This window comes from Notothenia coriiceps, unplaced genomic scaffold (assembly GCF_000735185.1).
Source record: "Notothenia coriiceps isolate Sejong01 unplaced genomic scaffold, NC01 NC01_scaffold00037244, whole genome shotgun sequence".
NCBI classification, from domain to species: Eukaryota; Metazoa; Chordata; class Actinopteri; order Perciformes; family Nototheniidae; genus Notothenia; species Notothenia coriiceps.
In genome coordinates this window covers 13,885,253-13,903,283 of record NW_011369945.1, presented here as the reverse complement: position 1 = coordinate 13,903,283, position 18,031 = coordinate 13,885,253, and the positions used below count along the sequence as shown (strand labels likewise).

Sequence of the window (18,031 nt, the reverse complement as noted above, 5' to 3'; positions counted from 1 at the left end):
TAAGCTGGTAGAGATTGGTGTCTTGCCCTGAGATACTTTGTCAGGTCCGACACAAGAGCTGGACTCCTGTTGCTTTGGTTGAAAGACAGTAACTCTGTGTAAGGCACACTGTGAACTCTCCCTGAACTACATTACTACTGTCATGGCAATTTTGCAGTGGCAACATGCTGTATTAAAGACTAAAGCTGAGCATTTGACGAATAATCTCAATGGTTCATTCTGATTGATATCTCCAATTAGCCTTGCTCAATTTACAGCTTTGTTTTGTTTCTGTGCTACATTTCAGTGTTTTGAATACTACACAACACACTGTTGGTGATAGAATTTCCAAATGTAAGTGTAAATGTTGCTGTGGGTATGTGATTCCACTGTATGCATCTGGTGGATGTGTTTGGAGAGAGTGTGTGTGTGTGCGCACACACACGCGCGCATGGGGGGGGGGGGGGGGGCGAGTGCTGACCTTCCGCTCTTTGTCTCCGTACTCCAGGCCCAGTGTATCCATGGCACGGACGATGGCTGCCAGAGATTGGATGGTGTTGCTGTAAACGACAGGCTTGTACTGCTTTACGTCATCACCAGAGAAACCGTCCTCATGGATGATCCTAAACAAGCACAAATACATAAAAATGAGTCAATAGGTTGATAAGGATTGGCATTGCTTTTGTGTACAGACAGGGAACAACAGTGCTTGTATACCATATGAATAGGAAACATAAAAACATAGAGAATGAAATAAGAAATTATGTATGAATAGCCAGGTTTGATAGTGTGTTGACAAGACATTTATCTCCATGTATAAAGAGAACTGGATACAGCGCTGGAGGTAGGGCATGAAGCCAAAATAGAATGACAGAACAAAAAGACCAGGATGTGTACCTGGATGTTTAAGGACTCTGGGCCTAAAGAGGATGCGCACCTGGGTTTTCCTTAAGCAACACCTCCAACCGGCTGCGTCACAGCCGGGCTCAAATGTTAAAACAATTATGAATAACCTATTAATGGAGTGGGAAAATAAGTCTTGATTCAGCTTTAGCAGAGTAAATGTTCCTAAAAAAATATGTACATATATACGCTGTTTCACTAACATATCTTAAAGTTAGTATGGTAAAAAGTATTCTTGGTAGCTGCAACACCTGGTGCACTTCCTGGGGACTTGGGTGTAACGGTAACCAGAAGTTCAATTCATAACCTGAGTGAAGTTTTGCAGGGAAAAGAAAGCTAAATGCATAAGGACACTTTTCTTATTATCATTGTGAACACAGTGGTGCAACGATCAAAGGTAGATAGAATCCTTGGTCTGGGGCTGAGGCAGAATTTTGACCACCAGCAACTAAACTATTTTCAGTCAAGGAATATTTCCATGTCTGTATTAAACTGTGTGAACCTTTCCCAAATACAAAAGACTCGGAAACACAACTCTTTATATGAAAGTTTAAAATACAAAATGTGATTGTTTTTTTTCCTATTCCTGGTGATCACCGCATCTAGGTCATGGGGAAAAAATGTGTGTTAGCATTTCCAAAGTGTTACCATTTACATCCCATACAACATTGGAAAGCCCACAGTTGTACATTTTGGTTCCACTAATGTGCATTAATCTACATATTCTGTAACCTGCATGCCCTGGAGATACTATATCATAATAACCTGATTGAAGATATATACACACAACTGAAATGTTAAATTAAAAAGGTATTCATGAAGACATTAGGGCTGTGCATCTTCACGATTCTATTTGATATCCCGATGCATCACGATTCCTAACAATGCATTGCATCCTCAATGTTTTATATTACTTACTGCACATGGCTTCTTTTTCATCAATGAATACACGCAGTAAGATAAATATGAACTCCCTTTTTATTATTTAGAAAGTGCGTCAGAAATCAATAATTATAAACCAAAGTAAACCAATTCTATAGGTCTAACCTCCCTATATCTGGTTCCGGTCCTACCTGACCGGAAGGACTGAGTGTGTCTCCATGGGAGGTGCTCATTCCCCCACCCAACCCGTCACTTGTGGTGTACCCCAAGGATCCGTGCTTGGCCCCACCCTATTCACCCTGTATATGCTCCCCCTCGGCCGTGTCATCAGCAGGCATGGACTATCATTCCATTGCTATGCTGATGACACACAGCTCTACATAAAAATGGACCCCCCCTGTCCCCCCCGCTCTGCAGTCCCACTGTCATCCCCGTCACCATCACCTTCATCCACAATCACCATCTGCCTGGAGGAGATAAAGGCGTGGATGAAACAAAACTTTCTACAACTCAACAGCTCCAAAACCGAGGCCATTCTCATCGGCACCCCACACCAAGTTAAATCATCCCCCATAACAAGCATCACCTTCTCCGACCAGGACCTTCCCCTCTCATCAGTTGTCACCAACCTGGGCGTCAAAATGGACCCCTGCCTCAACTATGAGACCCACATCAAACACCTCTGCAAAACATCCTTCTTCCACCTTAGAAATATAGCTAAACTCCGCCCCACCCTCACTCTTCCTGACGCCGAAAAGTTGGTCCACGCCTTTGTCTCCTCCAGGTTGGACTACTGTAATGCACTTCTCGTCGGGATCCCTAGCAAGAGCCTTCAAAAGCTCCAATACGTACAGAACAGCGCTGCTAGGATCCTGACGAGAGTGCGCAAATACGAGCACATCACCCCCATTCTCAAATCACTGCACTGGCTTCCCATCACCTCCCGGACAGAATTCAAAATCACCCTGTTAACACACCAGTGTATCCACGGAAATGCCCCCCCCTACCTCAAGGAATTGATTGAACCACAAACCGCCACCCGCAGCCTCCGCTCGGGAAATACTAACAAGCTGAAGGAACGGCACACCAACCTCCGCACTATGGGAGATCGAGCTTTCTGTGCAGCTGCCCCCCGGCTGTGGAACTCACTCCCAGACCATCTCAGAGCTCCTCAACCTGTGAACACTTTTAAGAGAGCACTAAAAACCTACCATTTTAACAAAGCATTTGGTTAGCTTTTTAAGCCGGTTTTAATAACCCTGCCTCTCCTTTTTAAAAACGTGTTTTTAAACTTGTTTTTTTAACCTGTTTATACATTTTGACTCTTGCAAATGGTTTTCTTTATCTTTTTTTATTATGTACTGTAGCACTTTGAGGTTTGTTTCAAATGTAAAGTGCAATACAAATAACATTTATTATTATTATTATTATTATTATATCTGTGTGTGAAATTGTTCCATCCTCAAAAACTAATGCTTCTGCAGTGTAGCTGGAGCTTCTAGCAACAGTTTTCTGCTCAAAAAAGAACACTATGGCCCAATTCCTACACACTACCCCTACACCCTACCCCTCCGTTCGTGCGGAGGGTCCGCCACATTAAGTGCTGTTCCAAACCAACGAGTGTGGAGGGGTAGTGGGCTATCAAGCCCTCAAACAGCGAGTCTGCATCGGTGCTGACTTCACCTGCTGCCCAACCTGACCGGACTCAGCGCTGTGTGTGTCCGTCAGCAAACAAGCTGTTTACAAACAGTTCCTGCAAACATTCACTGATAAATTGCGATGTTAACAACCTCATTTGTTTAACTTAGGGTCATACCTGTGTTTAGTCATACCTATGCATTTTATTATAAAGTTGTGTATATTTACAGACTGTTACAAAAACTAAGAAGCTTATAAACATCAGGTTTAAAACTAAAAGACAACACAATTAAAGATGTTTGGAGTTTTTCTTAGTTATTCATTTAAATGTTTTGTCAAAGAGATGCTGATTTGAAACCGTTGTTACATACAATTACGGCATTTCCTGTTTCTGCCGGAGAGAGGGGAGGCCGTCCCAAAGCTTACCGCTGTATTTACTCCCTCCATCTGACAGGAGGGAGCCTCGTTGAGCTGCGAGTGTCCCTCCGCCAGTGGGTAGGGTGTGATCACAAACATGACTTGAGTCTGAACACAGCAGACAACAGGAGTATTTACAAGAGCATATCAAAACAAAAATAGTGCATGTGGGTGCACACTTATTCTCTGTCTTGATGTTAAATGAATCCCATGATTGTATGAGATTAAGTTAGTTTCATCATATCTCAATGAGTGATTAAGTGAATAATAAAGTTTCTATCGGGTCACTGTCAGCCTGTCACTCATTATTTTCAGGGAGGGGGTGGGGTTTGGAGGAACAGAGGAGACGTGATCGTGGAAGCTTTCCTCCTGCCTTCACAAACTTTACACACGTATTTATCGTCTGAAAATAGCAACAGGACGTTCATACTCTGCAATCCAAGACTTGATTAAATCCAAAAAAAACCTGACATGACGATAACGAGTGTTTTTCAAAAACATAAATCGATGTGTGTCTCTGAGTTGCAGCGACACGGCCTGATTCAGAGCGGTCATTCTGCTGGTTGGTTCTGGTTTTCTTGTGTTGGTGGATAAAGCAGACTGCTCCGTGTGTGGAGTCGCTGTGCCGCTGTCAATTCTGTTCCCTGATATCTGCATCATCGACCGATTTGATATTCGTGTGACAGAAAAAAACAACAAAAAACATTATTGTCCAGCCGGAAGATCAGGGGGCAACGTTAATACGCTATAATCGATTATGTTCTGTCCCTGCATCGATGCAGAATCATCCACGTCCGCATCACGATGCATCGTAAAAAGGATTCATTTCAACACCCCTAGTAGACATAAGAAAGGTTCCTGGGCTGTATTAGAAGTATTGGGTAAATATAGGAGTGAAAAGGTTTCGAAGAATTGGGGTGAGGGGTTAGCGAGAAAACACAGGTGGTCGAAGGTGGGTTACAACAAAAACACAAAAGAAAGAGGCAGCAGGAGGGGGGGTGGAGGGTTGGAGGCTCCATAACCAGTGGGCTAAGCTGACATTTAGGCACACTGGGCTAGCAGCAGCCCATCCTGCTGTTTTAAATGTCATACCGCCTTTCACTGCAGTTAACACAAGGGCACACCGACAGACAGATTTAGAGGCACTTAGACAGTTACCCAGGCGGACAGACCGTCAGGAGGATGTAGACATGGACAGATGGACAAATCAGAGAAAGTCAAACACAGAGAGTTGACAGAGTGATGGGCAGCCATGAACACCAGAGAGGACACCAGAAAACAACGGCCTGATACAGACAGACGGATACAGGTTGGACCAACATTGTGAGGCGATTCAGAAAGACTATGTCCCTCCCACGCATTAATTAATCTGAAAACATTTCCACCAGAAAGAGCTGAGGATAGAGCCAGGCTCGCTCTTTAAACACATCTAAAAACAAAAACACCCATCTTCATCTGCTTCAGTACATTTGTCTAGCCCTACTGAGGCTCTACCCTCATGACACCTCCTGATACACCACAGATACGCCAAGGGGCACACCACCCACACATCTCTGTGATGTTTGACCAGCCTGCCTACTGCATCTATTCAAGTGCCACATATTTTTGCTAGTAGGATTTGGTTGATTTGATCTGGTAGAATTCTTTTTAGAAGGTTAATTCGAAGACCACAGATAGCATTAGTATTTGCAAATGTGTGTGGAAAGTTGTAGAACCATTTAGAACATTTGACCGCATACACTTTATTGTGGCGATCTTGTAGTGTAGACCATAGGTGCTAACACAAAATAATTACACCATGAGATTGATAACCATCTGTGATGTGGCTATAATGACCAAACGGCTAAAGGCTAATAATAGAGCATCTAAAACAGTCTAGTGTCAGAAAAGTACATTACTTACTGTAATACAGCCTTTGAAAGTAGAGAAAGACTAGATCTTATTACGATATTTCCAAAATTGAATAGAATATCCAGCCTCATATCATATAGCAATATCAAATTGATTCATGGCCCAGGCCTGATTTTTTTAATTTGTGAATGTGTCAAGTAATCTAGAAATCTGTCTTCAGAGACAGGTTTGTGTATAACCTGTGTACATGTTTAAAGAATCTGAAAATGTTGGTACTCTTACAAATATGAAATCAGATTCCTGGACCCATTACCAAAGTACGAGTATGCACATAGGGATTGATTTACAGTTTCACAACTCTCCTTTGGTATGAATTGAACAATCATACCAAATAGAAATCATTAATTAAAATAAAGCAACAGAAGAACACATGTAGCCATGTAAGCAGTTCCAGGGGGGCAGTACTGCAGAGCCAGTGAGCAATTGTTTGGGAAATTGAAATGTGCTGTCCCATGAGAAGTTACAGAGAACTTGGAACAGGAGCATGGGGATTTAATTGGCTCTACCGGATAACATTCAATAAATTGTTGAGAAATACTGCTTATGGGGTATGATGATGCAGCATAGCTGAACCAGAGGCACAGTTCAGACATTTGGGAAATAATCGTATTATTCTTGTCTGAGTGCAGTTGCCAGGCAACTTGCTCCCTGCTAAGCAAGATATAATTTGTTAATTAGTGAGCTTTAGAGGTAAAAGTTGGCAGATTTTCTAACCTTTGAACTAGTCTGACTAACAGAGCGTGGGTATTAGCCTGCCTTTAGGCTGTATATTTCGTATTATTCTCCCAATCTGTGTTACTGTATTGCAAGGCACTGCGGCTGCATCCGGGTCTTAAGCCCTGCCTATGACATTAGGATTTGATGAAAGAAACATAAACCAGCCAGAGTTGTTATTTATTATTACTCTATAGCAGAATGATTATGGGCCACATTTTCTGCAGCCCTGACACAGCACTGTGGATATCATTATGTTTAACAGAGCAAGCCGTTTCCTCGTGTCGTCTTCATGCTACGCTAAGTTAAGCTAACCTGACTGCCTTCTGACTTTTTTCATGTAACACTCAGGAAGAAAGGAAAAATATATCTAGAGCTGCACAATTTATAAAAAATGTATTTAAATTTCAATATAAGGACTATACAATATAAGGACTGGTACTGGTAAGGACTGGTACAATATCCAAATCACAGTAATTGCAACATTTAGTAAAGGCAAAATATATTAAGAAAGATCTTAATTAAGTTTAAGTTCCCGACCTTTAAACAGTCTTCTACGGTCTTAATAAAATATGTGTTTGGGACAAATCACACCATGATCATTTTGATATATGGTCAATGTTAATGTGAATAATGTTTAAAAAATCATCATTACAACCAATATTACCAATCATAAAGCAATTTCTCTCTGTGAAAATAATTGCAAATAGTTAATTCAGTGTAAGAAAAAGTTTTTAGAGAGTACTTGTCCATGGACAAGTGAGTTTGGCAATTTACTTGTCCGAATACATTTTTCACTTGTCCATAGCTATACTTTGTGCATGCTGCACCTATTTTAAATATTATTAAATATCAACATAAAGCATACAATAATCTGGGTTACTGTAACTAAGGTAACATTTAATTGTTTATTTGTTCATATTTGGCAAGAAACATGCTATCCAAGAATCTTCCTCTTGGGGCCACTGGAATCTTTTTCTTCTGCATTGTATTTTCAATTTCCCACGGTTTTACGACACCGCTAACGTAAGTGAGCGGTAAGTAGGGATGGGTATCGTTAAGGTTTTAACAGTACTACTACTACTTTTATCGATACCGATTATCGATCCGGTCTTTTAACGGTACTCTTATCGGTTCTTTTGGAGAAAAAAACAAGATAAACTAACTAAACAAATTGTGAACAAAACTAACATTACTTTTTATTTAAATTAAATACATAATATTTCNCCCCTCTGTTTCGCCCTGTTTCAAAAAATGCTGATTCGTCTGTCTGCTTACTTTTTTATGGAATGAAAATAAGGAAGGGCCCCTTTCCCACGCCCTTCAGAGAGAGATTTGGCTTACAAAGAGCATCAACAATGGTGCCTTACTAGGAGGACGATTCAGGTCGAAAGGTGCGGGGGGTGGGGGGGGTTTACCTTTGGTTGCTGATTGCCGCTAATGGTTACACAAGGAAAAAAACCATCGTTATGACATCATAAAGTGGCCAAAATCTGATCAACTCATTTTCAGACAGGTTTTTATAGAAATGAGAGAGAATCTTTGTTCCTGAAACTTTCAGAGTCTCTTTCCACAGAGGGGACACATGTTGATGTAGAAGAGACATGAAGAAGTGGATTTTGCATAATAGGTGAACTTTAAAGGTCCCATGTCATGGCCATTTCTACTGATCATAATTCCATTGTTGAGGTCTACTAGAATAGATTTATATTGTGCAATGTTCCAAACTCACATTGGTTTCTCATTCAGCATCTCTGTATAGTATGTGTATTCACTCTCTGTCCTAAACGGCTTGTTGGAGCTCCTGCCCCCCCCCCCCCTATGAGCCCACTGTGCTCTGATGTGTGTTTATGTGTTACAATGGCGTTTGTTAGCAACCAGAAAATGACACCAGTAAGGACAAACAGATGAGAATGCTGCTTGGGGTCTGGGTGCCGTGTTGGCGGGACGTTGCGGGGCTCGCTGCTCCGCCCTTTGAGACTCGAGGAGCCGACAGTGTGAGGTGGATCACTGGTGTCGTTTCCTGGTTGCTGCGTGGGGTCTGCGAGACAGCGAGACACGGCGCAACTCCATTTGGACCAATCGGTCCATTTGGATCGTCGTTACGTCACTTGGTACCAGGAAGACAAAAATGGAAACAGAAAAATCTCCAACGAGGCGTTCTGGGGCAGCATAGACAGGTCTTTTCTGTGTTACTCACTACAGGGTGTACTTTGAGGGTTTGTGACTCTGCAGACCGTTTACATAACACACAAGAGGGACTGGTAATAACCGGAAAAGCATGACATGGGACCTTTAAGAAAGCGGCCTCCCTCCCGGTCAGAAACCCCCGTAATCGATTCTCTGTGGGAAGCTTTCCTACCTCTTTTGGTGACAGTATGGAAATGTAGTCCTCGTAGATGGATCGTGCTTTCTCCTCGATGGCATTCTTGTTGATCTCCTGTTTGAGGTCTTCGCAGGCCAGCCAGAACAGCATGTTGTCCTCGCTGTACTCCGTCCGCAGGAACTCCCGGAAAACATTTCGACCCGCCGGGTTCTTCATCAGCTTGTCGAAGGACTGAGACCACAGCCGGATCTCTTCCATTGAGGGTTTGGTGCTGACGAAGGAAGAGCGGAAAGTTGGTTAATTTCCTCATTGGTTTTTGTATCAATGTATTTTTTGTCAAATGACTGTCATGGTCCAAATCTTATGACCTAGCTGACTGATTACAAAAGAGGATTGGGATAGAATTACAACGTCACTCTGCATTACAGCATGAGTTATGTTTCTGATTTAACTGAAAAAAATGTTCTGTCCGTGTATCCGTGTTTAAGATTGTATAACATCCAATTCATCCTACATTTAGAAGTAGAAGTGGTTAAAAGCACTCAATAGAGCAAAGACCGTTAACAAAGTTGGACTATCCCTTTTATATATAGTGGTAAAGAAGTACTATGACTTTTATTTTGATGGTCCCCAGAGGATGAATCCTAATGACTCCTCAGCTAACACCAATACCAGGTCCCAAATCCTAGCATGCCCATGCTTAATGTTTGCATTGGAACAATTATATTGACTATATTAAGTTTATATTAATCACAACTTTATAATGTGCGAGCAGGGCTATAAACATGTAGTTTTGTTTTAGATTAAGAGAGAGCAGAGGTTCAAGAAAATGATCACAAATCTTCCTAATTATGCACCAAACCAATTGTGTGTGTGTGTGCGCTTGTGTGTGTGTGTGTGTGTGTCTGTGCGCACTCACCAAGCTTCACAGTTTGGTATGGTTTCCATCTTGGTGTCCTGTGATAATCTCCTCCTCCTCCTCCGTCTCTCCTCTTCATTCCTGACAGGGAGAGACTGACATGATTAAACTGCTCTCAGGACACACACACACACACACACACACACACACACACACACACACACACACACACACACACACACACACACACACACACACACACACACACACACACACACACACACACTTTGGGTTCTGTACCCATGTCCTATTTAAAACACACCAAAGAATAAAACAGGCCCGCTGCTCGGATGCTATTTATAATCGTGGGACATATTGGCCAGACACACACTGTACCGTCGGCCTCGGTAACACATGTATGAGCACATACTGTAGGCCAACATCATGTGCTCACACACATGTGCACAATAGGAGTGCAAATATACACACATACATAATGAAGGAACAAACAAAGAGACATGTATATGTAAACATAAAGGTGCAGTCAGATGTACAGAGAACAGGAAGCACACATGTACACACACACACACAAATACACACAGACAATGTGTGTGAGCGGATTATTAGATTGGGTACATTTATAAAAAATGGTGTGTGTGTATATGTATGTATGTATGTATGTATGTATGTATGTATGTATGTATGTATGTATGTATGTGTGTGTGTGTGTGTGTGTGTGTGTGTGTGTGTGTGTGTGTGTGTGTGTGTGTGTGTGTGTGTGTGTGTCCAACACTCCAGTGAGTGGGTGAATATGGCAGGGTAGTTGGTGTAGATTAGTGAATGATAGCAGTAACCTGTGTGTGTGTCTGACTGAAGACACACAGCATTGATTCCACATGAAGACAGAACTTTAACCAAATATAACAGTCCATATATAACTGTAAACATGTACTTCTTTTTTTCATTAAGAGAGAACAGAGGTTCAAATGATCAGACATGTTCAAGTTCATGCACCAAACCAAACAACATGTGACTCTTTTCAATACATTAGTAGCGCTACAGTTTGGTTGTAAAACTAGAAGTTACATAGTACATGTAAATTAAGGCTTTTGTTTGCGCTCGAGTGACAAGAAAGAAGCATCAGATGTAAAACTTTACATCAGTGTGGAACGATGCAAATAATTTACACGGCTTAATATGATATTAATATTTCTCTCTCATTTAAAAAGTTGTTTTCCAGTTTGAGATCCACCTAAATGATCTGAATACGGCGGCACGTTGGACATTTATTTGTATGTTTTGGAGAAGCACTACAACATCTTTTATACAGTCTTTTTTTTTTTAAGTGTCCTTTCAACAGTCTTTTGGTAAACTTGACATCACTTTTTGACCTGCAGTCACTGGGACAACACGGCATTAAGATAGCATAAGATCAAATAAGATGAACCTTTATTGGTCCCCATAGAGAAATACAGGTGTCATAGCAGCAATAGCCATGGGACACAGGCTGACACACCAACTGTTATGACACCCATTGAGAAGAGGTACAGAGTTACAGATGCTGGTTGATCAGAAGCTAACATAGAAAACGGGGCGGGGCTTCAAGTATTTATAATGATCCACTTTGCAAACTTAAACACTTTAAGTAAACTGCACTTTTCTCTGTTAATGTGTTTAACCAAGGTGGCAAAGTGTGTTCTTCAGACGTGTGTACACTGTTTGTGAGTGTACTCCAAATCCACATCCACCCCTCGCACACTGCACTTCACAGTTACCTGCACTGCAGAGCAAAGACAGGAAGCCTCCCTTCCTCTTTCATCAGCTGCCACATCTTTTATAACACGTTTAATTATGTAAGTGTAATTACGTTTATGCCTTTGTGTGTGATAAGGCAAGTCTGTACGAAACGTGGATGTGTAAGAATTTATGTTTTCTAGAAGTGATGACTGAAAACGGGAAGGTTCATTACCAGTTCAGATTGAAATTCGAGAGAAAGAAAAGAAAGAAAGAAAAGAAAGAAAGAAAAGGAAGACAAAGAACGGAAGACGCTGTGAGCGGTTCAGTTTGAGCAGATGTCTCACTTCCTCTAGTCCCACGTGAGTTTTAGTGTGTGTGTGTCTCTGTGTGTGTTTAACAGGATTCTGAGTGTTGATCTGATTAAGCTCGATGACATTAAAAAGCCACGGAACCACACACACACACAACACACACACACACACACACACACACACACACACACACACACACACACACACACACACACACACACACACACACACACACTCTAACACCCACATGGTACCTCACTTCCTTCCCATCTTAGTAAATGTTTTTTTAACCTTCATTTATCCTGGTTACGTTGACAGAGAGTACATACATGTTGTTTACCTGCAACGCCCCGCGACACAACACACACACACACCAACTAAACCAATACAAAACTCAAAGGTATTAGCAGGATCATAACTGCCTTGCTTATTGCCACAGGCTAAAAAGCAAACCTTTTATTTAATGTCCCTCCATCACATTGAGAAATTCAAACTAGAAACCTGGAAGCTGCTCGAATAGCTAGCCCTAATTGTGACAACTTTAGTTTGTGGTTAAATTAATATGATGAGGTTTGCTCTATTAGCCTTGCTTCCGCTTAAGTAAAGGAAAACAAACACCATAAGAAAAGTTGTTTGTACATCATATTGTTTGTGTAAGAGCTTCACAATGAAGGTTTGCAAAGGACAACACCGCCTTTTCACATCTCAACGTTCCAATGACTGCAACTCTAATAGTTGTAACTTGTTATACAGTTAAGAACTACTGCACAACGTTAGCTTGAGCTCAGTGAGCGCTTCCTCTGAAATGAAGAGTCTAAAATGTTGCTGTTAGAATGACGAAGCCCAAAAGAGAATTATATATTTTTTTTATATGGGGAAATGTTCACAGCATCATAATCGAGTGTTTAACAGTCATGTCACAAGCAGCCTGTGTTTCACTAGGTTTTGTGTTAAATTGGCTGACATATTCTTAAAGTTGCGATCCTAATTGTCTGCAGGGACTAGGCAGGATGGGAAAATGTAATCATGTCACTATTTTTTTTTAAAGATACAATGACAACATGTTTGTCCACTGAAGCATCAGAATCACACTAGAGCTATTCTAAAAAAATAAATGGTATTCCATGCCTATTTGCTAACATTATTGTAATGTTTAAATACATTCAAATATCAAACAAACATTTGATTAGATCACCTTCTCTGTGCTGCTCTCTTTCTGCCTGCCCTGGCAGCAGAGATGGACTCACATACCGTGCCAATAAAGAAAGATGAAATTTAAATTCAGTGAGAGGCTCTGCCAGGGTTTTTGTGTACTGTACTGTACGTACGGACACACACACACACACACACACACACACACACACACACACACACACACACACACACACACACACACACACACACACACACACACACACACACACACACACACACACACACACACACACACACACACACACAACACAGACAGACACGCTGCAACTTGCCCATTTCTAGAGAATCTCGAAGGCAAACAAGAGGATGTTAACATCCCATTAAAACAGAAACTAAAACAATTTCCGTCCAAAACAGGTAAAAACAAACACAAAGTCAAAGTCACAACTGTCTGATTATCCAGACTTAAGGTTTTGTTTTCAGAATAACATCATACGGCCATGTTTCTTTTTTCAGTGCTTCACCCTCATTGTAACGGGGGCGGAAGGACGAATCACTGAGATGAATCAAAACAAAATTCCATCTCTGTAGCTAGATACCTTCTGAAGAAAAAAACATTTTTGGAATTTTGTCGGAAAATAAGCCTTTAAAGCATCCCTTTTTGTTAACTTAAAGTGGACCTATCATGCTATATTTGAATAATATAGTGTAGGACCATACCTATATAAGGCATATTTATACTTTTGATTTTTCAAAATACCAAACAGATCATGCATTTGAGCCATTCCTCATTTCGCTCAATTGAACACTGTCTTTGCATGGGCTGATTCTGTGAGAACAGCACCATCTACAGGCCTGGCATATGTACTACAGCGTCTCCAGCGCTTTCGAACGGCAATGTCCGTGGCTGTCTCGTCCTGATTGGTGGAGTTGGCCCAATAGCCGTAGCGCCACTTCTGTGACGTCACAGAAGTGTTCAAATCTGGATCAGTCTGTATCAGATCCGTTGCAGCCCCTTTTTAAGAGATTTGGGTATGGAGGAAAATAGAGAGGGTTGTGTTTTCTGACACTTGGTGAGTTCCCTGGAACACCGGGGACACATATTCATGTATAAAAGACGTACAAAAGTGCATTTTGCATGATAGGTCACCTTTAAGTAAGTATCCATCAACAGCCAGACTTTCTGTAGACAATGGAGCTCTAAGCTTCTGCTAGTATCTATGGATAGGAGCTGAACGTTTGAAATGGGAAGAAAAGTCATGATCAGCTGCTACCTAATAACAATAGTTAGCCAACCCATTCATTATCCACTAACATCACTCGCTCCACTTTTCCATAGGTTTAAACCACTAGTATAATTGTATTTTCAGCAGTAATGATCATATTGAGAGTTAAAACCAGGCTTTCCACACTTTATGTTGTTGGTCAATTATTAAAAAAATATGTAGACGGTTTCAAACCCATAAGCCATAAAAGAATTACTAATTAATTTTTTTTTTTGCTTGGTATTAATGTTTTATCGTTGGGTTTTTGACTGCTGGTTGCACACAATAAATAATGACACAACTTTGACTTTACAAAATGTTGATACTTTGCTTATAGAACAAATAAAACGTTTGCAAAGCAATGTTAGCTACATTATTACAGTAGGTAACGTTATCATTAAAACAATCATGTGACTTGACATTTCTTGCACAGCTGCCAATGCCGTTTTATTCTCAGATGTTAGGATCAAAAATACCCTGCTGAAAACGATAAGTGAATTCTGAAATAATCAGATTTTTTAAAATGATATGAATGTGTTTGAACTTGAAGTAATGCTGATATTGTAAGTTTATTGTTTACTTTATGTATTTTAAATGCTGTAAGTGCACATTCTACCTCATATTTTCTAACTTACAAATACACCTTGTGGTTTGAACCATGAATGGTTAAATAAACTATGCTATTAGTTATTTATCAGACAAAATATGCAAATCCCAGAGATGTCTACCTTTTAGGAACTGAGAAAAACAGCCATGTGTAAAGCTTGATGACGACGCATTTTCAAGTTCATCTACCAGGGTGTTGTAAGAGTTTCCTCTGAGAGGCAGAATTTTCTCAGTAACCCACAGCGTTGTTGAATCACATACATATCAGCAATGCAGCAAGATCTCTTATCAACTACATGGGCAGCTAGAGATGGAATCAAACCGCTAACCCCAGGTTTGCCTCACTATCTGTTGAGTTACTTCAAAGCACTTTGAATTGCCTTGTGTTGAAAAGTGCTATATAAATAAACTTGCCTTGCCTTGCCTTGCAATGTGAAAACTTCGAGAAACTTACAGAGTAATCAAACCAAGCACACAGAGTCCATTCAGCAGCACAGCTCACCGGAGACAAGACGATTCAATGGTGGATCAACGATGGACGACTGAATGAAAAGAACAAACGGGTCCTTCTTTTTATTTTCTCTCTCAATAGCTCCGACGTTTCCATCAATCAACACGCCTTCGCTGAAGTAAAGGAGGAAGAGAGACGCGAAGCGGTCCAATGCAACAGGAAAAGATGGAGAGAGAAAGAGAGCTAGGCAGGAAGCAGAGTCAGAGGTATTGTGACACATAGGGCTTCTTGGTTTCTTTCTGAAACTTGATGAATCAGACCTGGTGTCTACACACACACAAACGCCCACCCACACACACGCGCACACACAACCCAACCCTACCCGGCATGACTGCATGGGCCTATTCATGCCATCATGGCTTGAAGGGAAAAGCTGCTAAAACCCAACATTTACATTCTTTCTTCCTCTAAACTTGGACACCCCTGGAGTCCAGTCTAGACTTGTTTCTCTCTTTCACTAGAACACCAAACTTTACAATTCTGACTAAGTTCCCCACAAGCTGCATACACGCTTCAGGTATTCATGAATGGGACCGGAATGTTTCCTTATTCTTTGATGTGAAGGACAGTGAAGAAAAGAGGCCAGCTATTTGCAGAAAACAGAGAGAAGCTTTGCTGTTGTTCTGCTTTTCTTTGATTGAATTAATGTGTACATTACACGGCCAAAAGAAGACTCCTCTGTTCTAAATCTTTTTGGTCAGGATCTGCTCTTCATGACTTTGGCCCCCAAGTTGCAAAGTATTATTGCTTCAACGTATTTCAGACACCATGACTCAGACTTCATGGCAACAGCTGGGGAAGACCCTTTCTTGTTTCGACATGACAAACCCCTGGCGCACAGGTTCAAGACTAAATTTCATCAATCCAGTTTTGCGTGGCTTTCAAACAGCCGTGACCCCGTCCAACACTTCCAGAATGAACTAGAACACCGACTGAGAGACAAATCTGATCCATTTTCGGACCTTCTTGTGGCTGAATGGGATCAAACCCCTGCAGCTCAGCTAGAAGAACAGAGGCCGTTATAGCAGCAGAACAATGGAATAAAATGTTCAAAATCAGATATGGCTCAGGGTTTCCTGCAGCCTATTGACTTTCAAAAGTTAGCAGCCCAAATGCTCAACAGTTCAATGGAGGCCAAACGGTCTACACACAGCACCACTGTAAGTCATAATCAACATTTATGGAATTCCCTTAATGGTATCTTGCATAGGAGAATATTAAAATGAATTATTATAATAGAGAGAGAGGCCACAGGAGAGTATAATAGAAAGGTGGGGGGAGACTCAGTTGAGGGAGGGAAGAAGAACTAGGGGGACATGCAGAGGGAAAAGTGGGTGAAGGGCAAAGAAAGTGACAGAAAAAGAGAAAGAGTGCAGGGAATGGGAAGAATGGGGGATAGTAAGATAAGAAAAAAAGTAAGGGAGACAGTGAGAGAAAAAATAAGAGGAAAGGATAGAAGGTTACAAAAGGGAGTGAGAGAGGAGATAGAGAAAAAACAAGCAGATAAGAGAGACAAGCTGGCAGAAGTTATATATAGTCAACAATGGCGGCAACATGTGGACATTTCACAGACAGTTTAGGGGGTAGAAAACACTGAAATGACATGTACAGTAGAACTCAACCAATACTGGATTTTTCAGGTTGGAACAGATTAAATATTTAAAAAAGGTTAAAGGAATGTATTGTAATTTATTCACGTTGAGAGAAAACTGTGCTTGGGTTTAACAACTCAAATGACACTGGGTCTTTCTATTCTATATGTATTGTAAACTTTGTGTTTTCATGGACACTTCAAATGTCATCAGTCATGGCCCAACACATTTTTTAAGTGCTGTTCAAGATCAACGCTTGGCCAAAATGCAGTCCAAGTCTCCATGAATGATCGTGCTCCACACATTTGATTTGTGATGCTTTGGGAGCCTACTTTCAGATTTGGGGTGCAAAACTCCAAAGTCATCTGACTTCACGCAATTTATGTCACATATCGTCACGTCAGGTATTAATAATTGAAGCTTACGAAGATTTTATTTATACCATTGTTTCAATTCATTAGCTTGTTGAAAATGAGGTGTCATATTAAGTAGCTACATCTGTTTCAGCGTGTGGGATACATATTCATCAACATGTTCCAGCATTAGCCCAAAGATCAAAGATTGTAGTAGGAAATGGTTCAGGACTTCCCAACAACAAGATATCAAGTAAGAGCTCATAGTTTACGCGGAGGACGACATATATTATTTCTATAGTTTACATTAGCCTGTTCGTTTGCTAGCAGATAGGATGTTGTATTTCAAAAATATTTTCCAGACAGTGCAACAAATAAATTCACAGAGTTGATCACAAAGAGGAAAGCAAGATGGGGAAACCGGCAGACAGAAAGAGGAAGAGGTGCAGTTGGTTTACCAGTATGTCCGTCATGTCGCGAGGGCGGGCAGTCGGTTAGTGTGCGAGTCGTCAGCGATGTTAGCAGGCCGGACACATGCATGTCATCCCCCCTTCTGCCTCGGACCTCTCCTTTAAATATATACACACACAGTCACACACACACATATACATACACACACAGGAATGCACAAATGTATGTACGTGCAAACATGCATTCACACAAGTACGCCACACCAAAGCAAATTACAACACAATAACATACATGCATACGAAGGTGTGATATCCCACAACATGCATTCCAAAAACACAAATTACACGCATGTAAAGGTGCGAACACACACACACACACAATATAACACCCACCAAATGCACCAAAAATACCAAGAAACGTATATTTATCCACACAAATAAAGGTGTACAAAGGCGAAAGCA

General features: G+C 41.0%; 1 protein-coding gene across 1 annotated transcript; it reads right to left on the bottom strand.

Moving 5' to 3' along the window:
* Positions 1–5,298: 5,298 nt before the first annotated feature.
* Positions 5,299–9,933, bottom strand: LOC104965326 (regulator of G protein signaling 17). The gene is made up of 5 exons (XM_010794284.1): positions 9,916–9,933; positions 9,690–9,784; positions 8,738–9,041; positions 7,815–7,881; positions 5,299–5,327 (listed from the first exon to the last, which is right to left on the bottom strand). The coding sequence occupies exons 1-5, from the start codon at positions 9,931–9,933 to the stop codon at positions 5,299–5,301; spliced, it is 513 nt and encodes a 170-aa protein (XP_010792586.1).
* Positions 9,934–18,031: the final 8,098 nt, after the last annotated feature.

Coding starts and splice junctions, on each gene's coding strand:
- LOC104965326 (XM_010794284.1), bottom strand. Junction 7,882..8,737: donor GGGAGGCCGCTTTCTTAAAG/GTCCCATGTCAT, acceptor TGTAACCATTAG/CGGCAATCAGCAACCAAAGG. Junction 5,328..7,814: donor CGACCTGAATCGTCCTCCTA/GTAAGGCACCAT, acceptor GTGGTGTATCAG/GAGGTGTCATGAGGGTAGAG.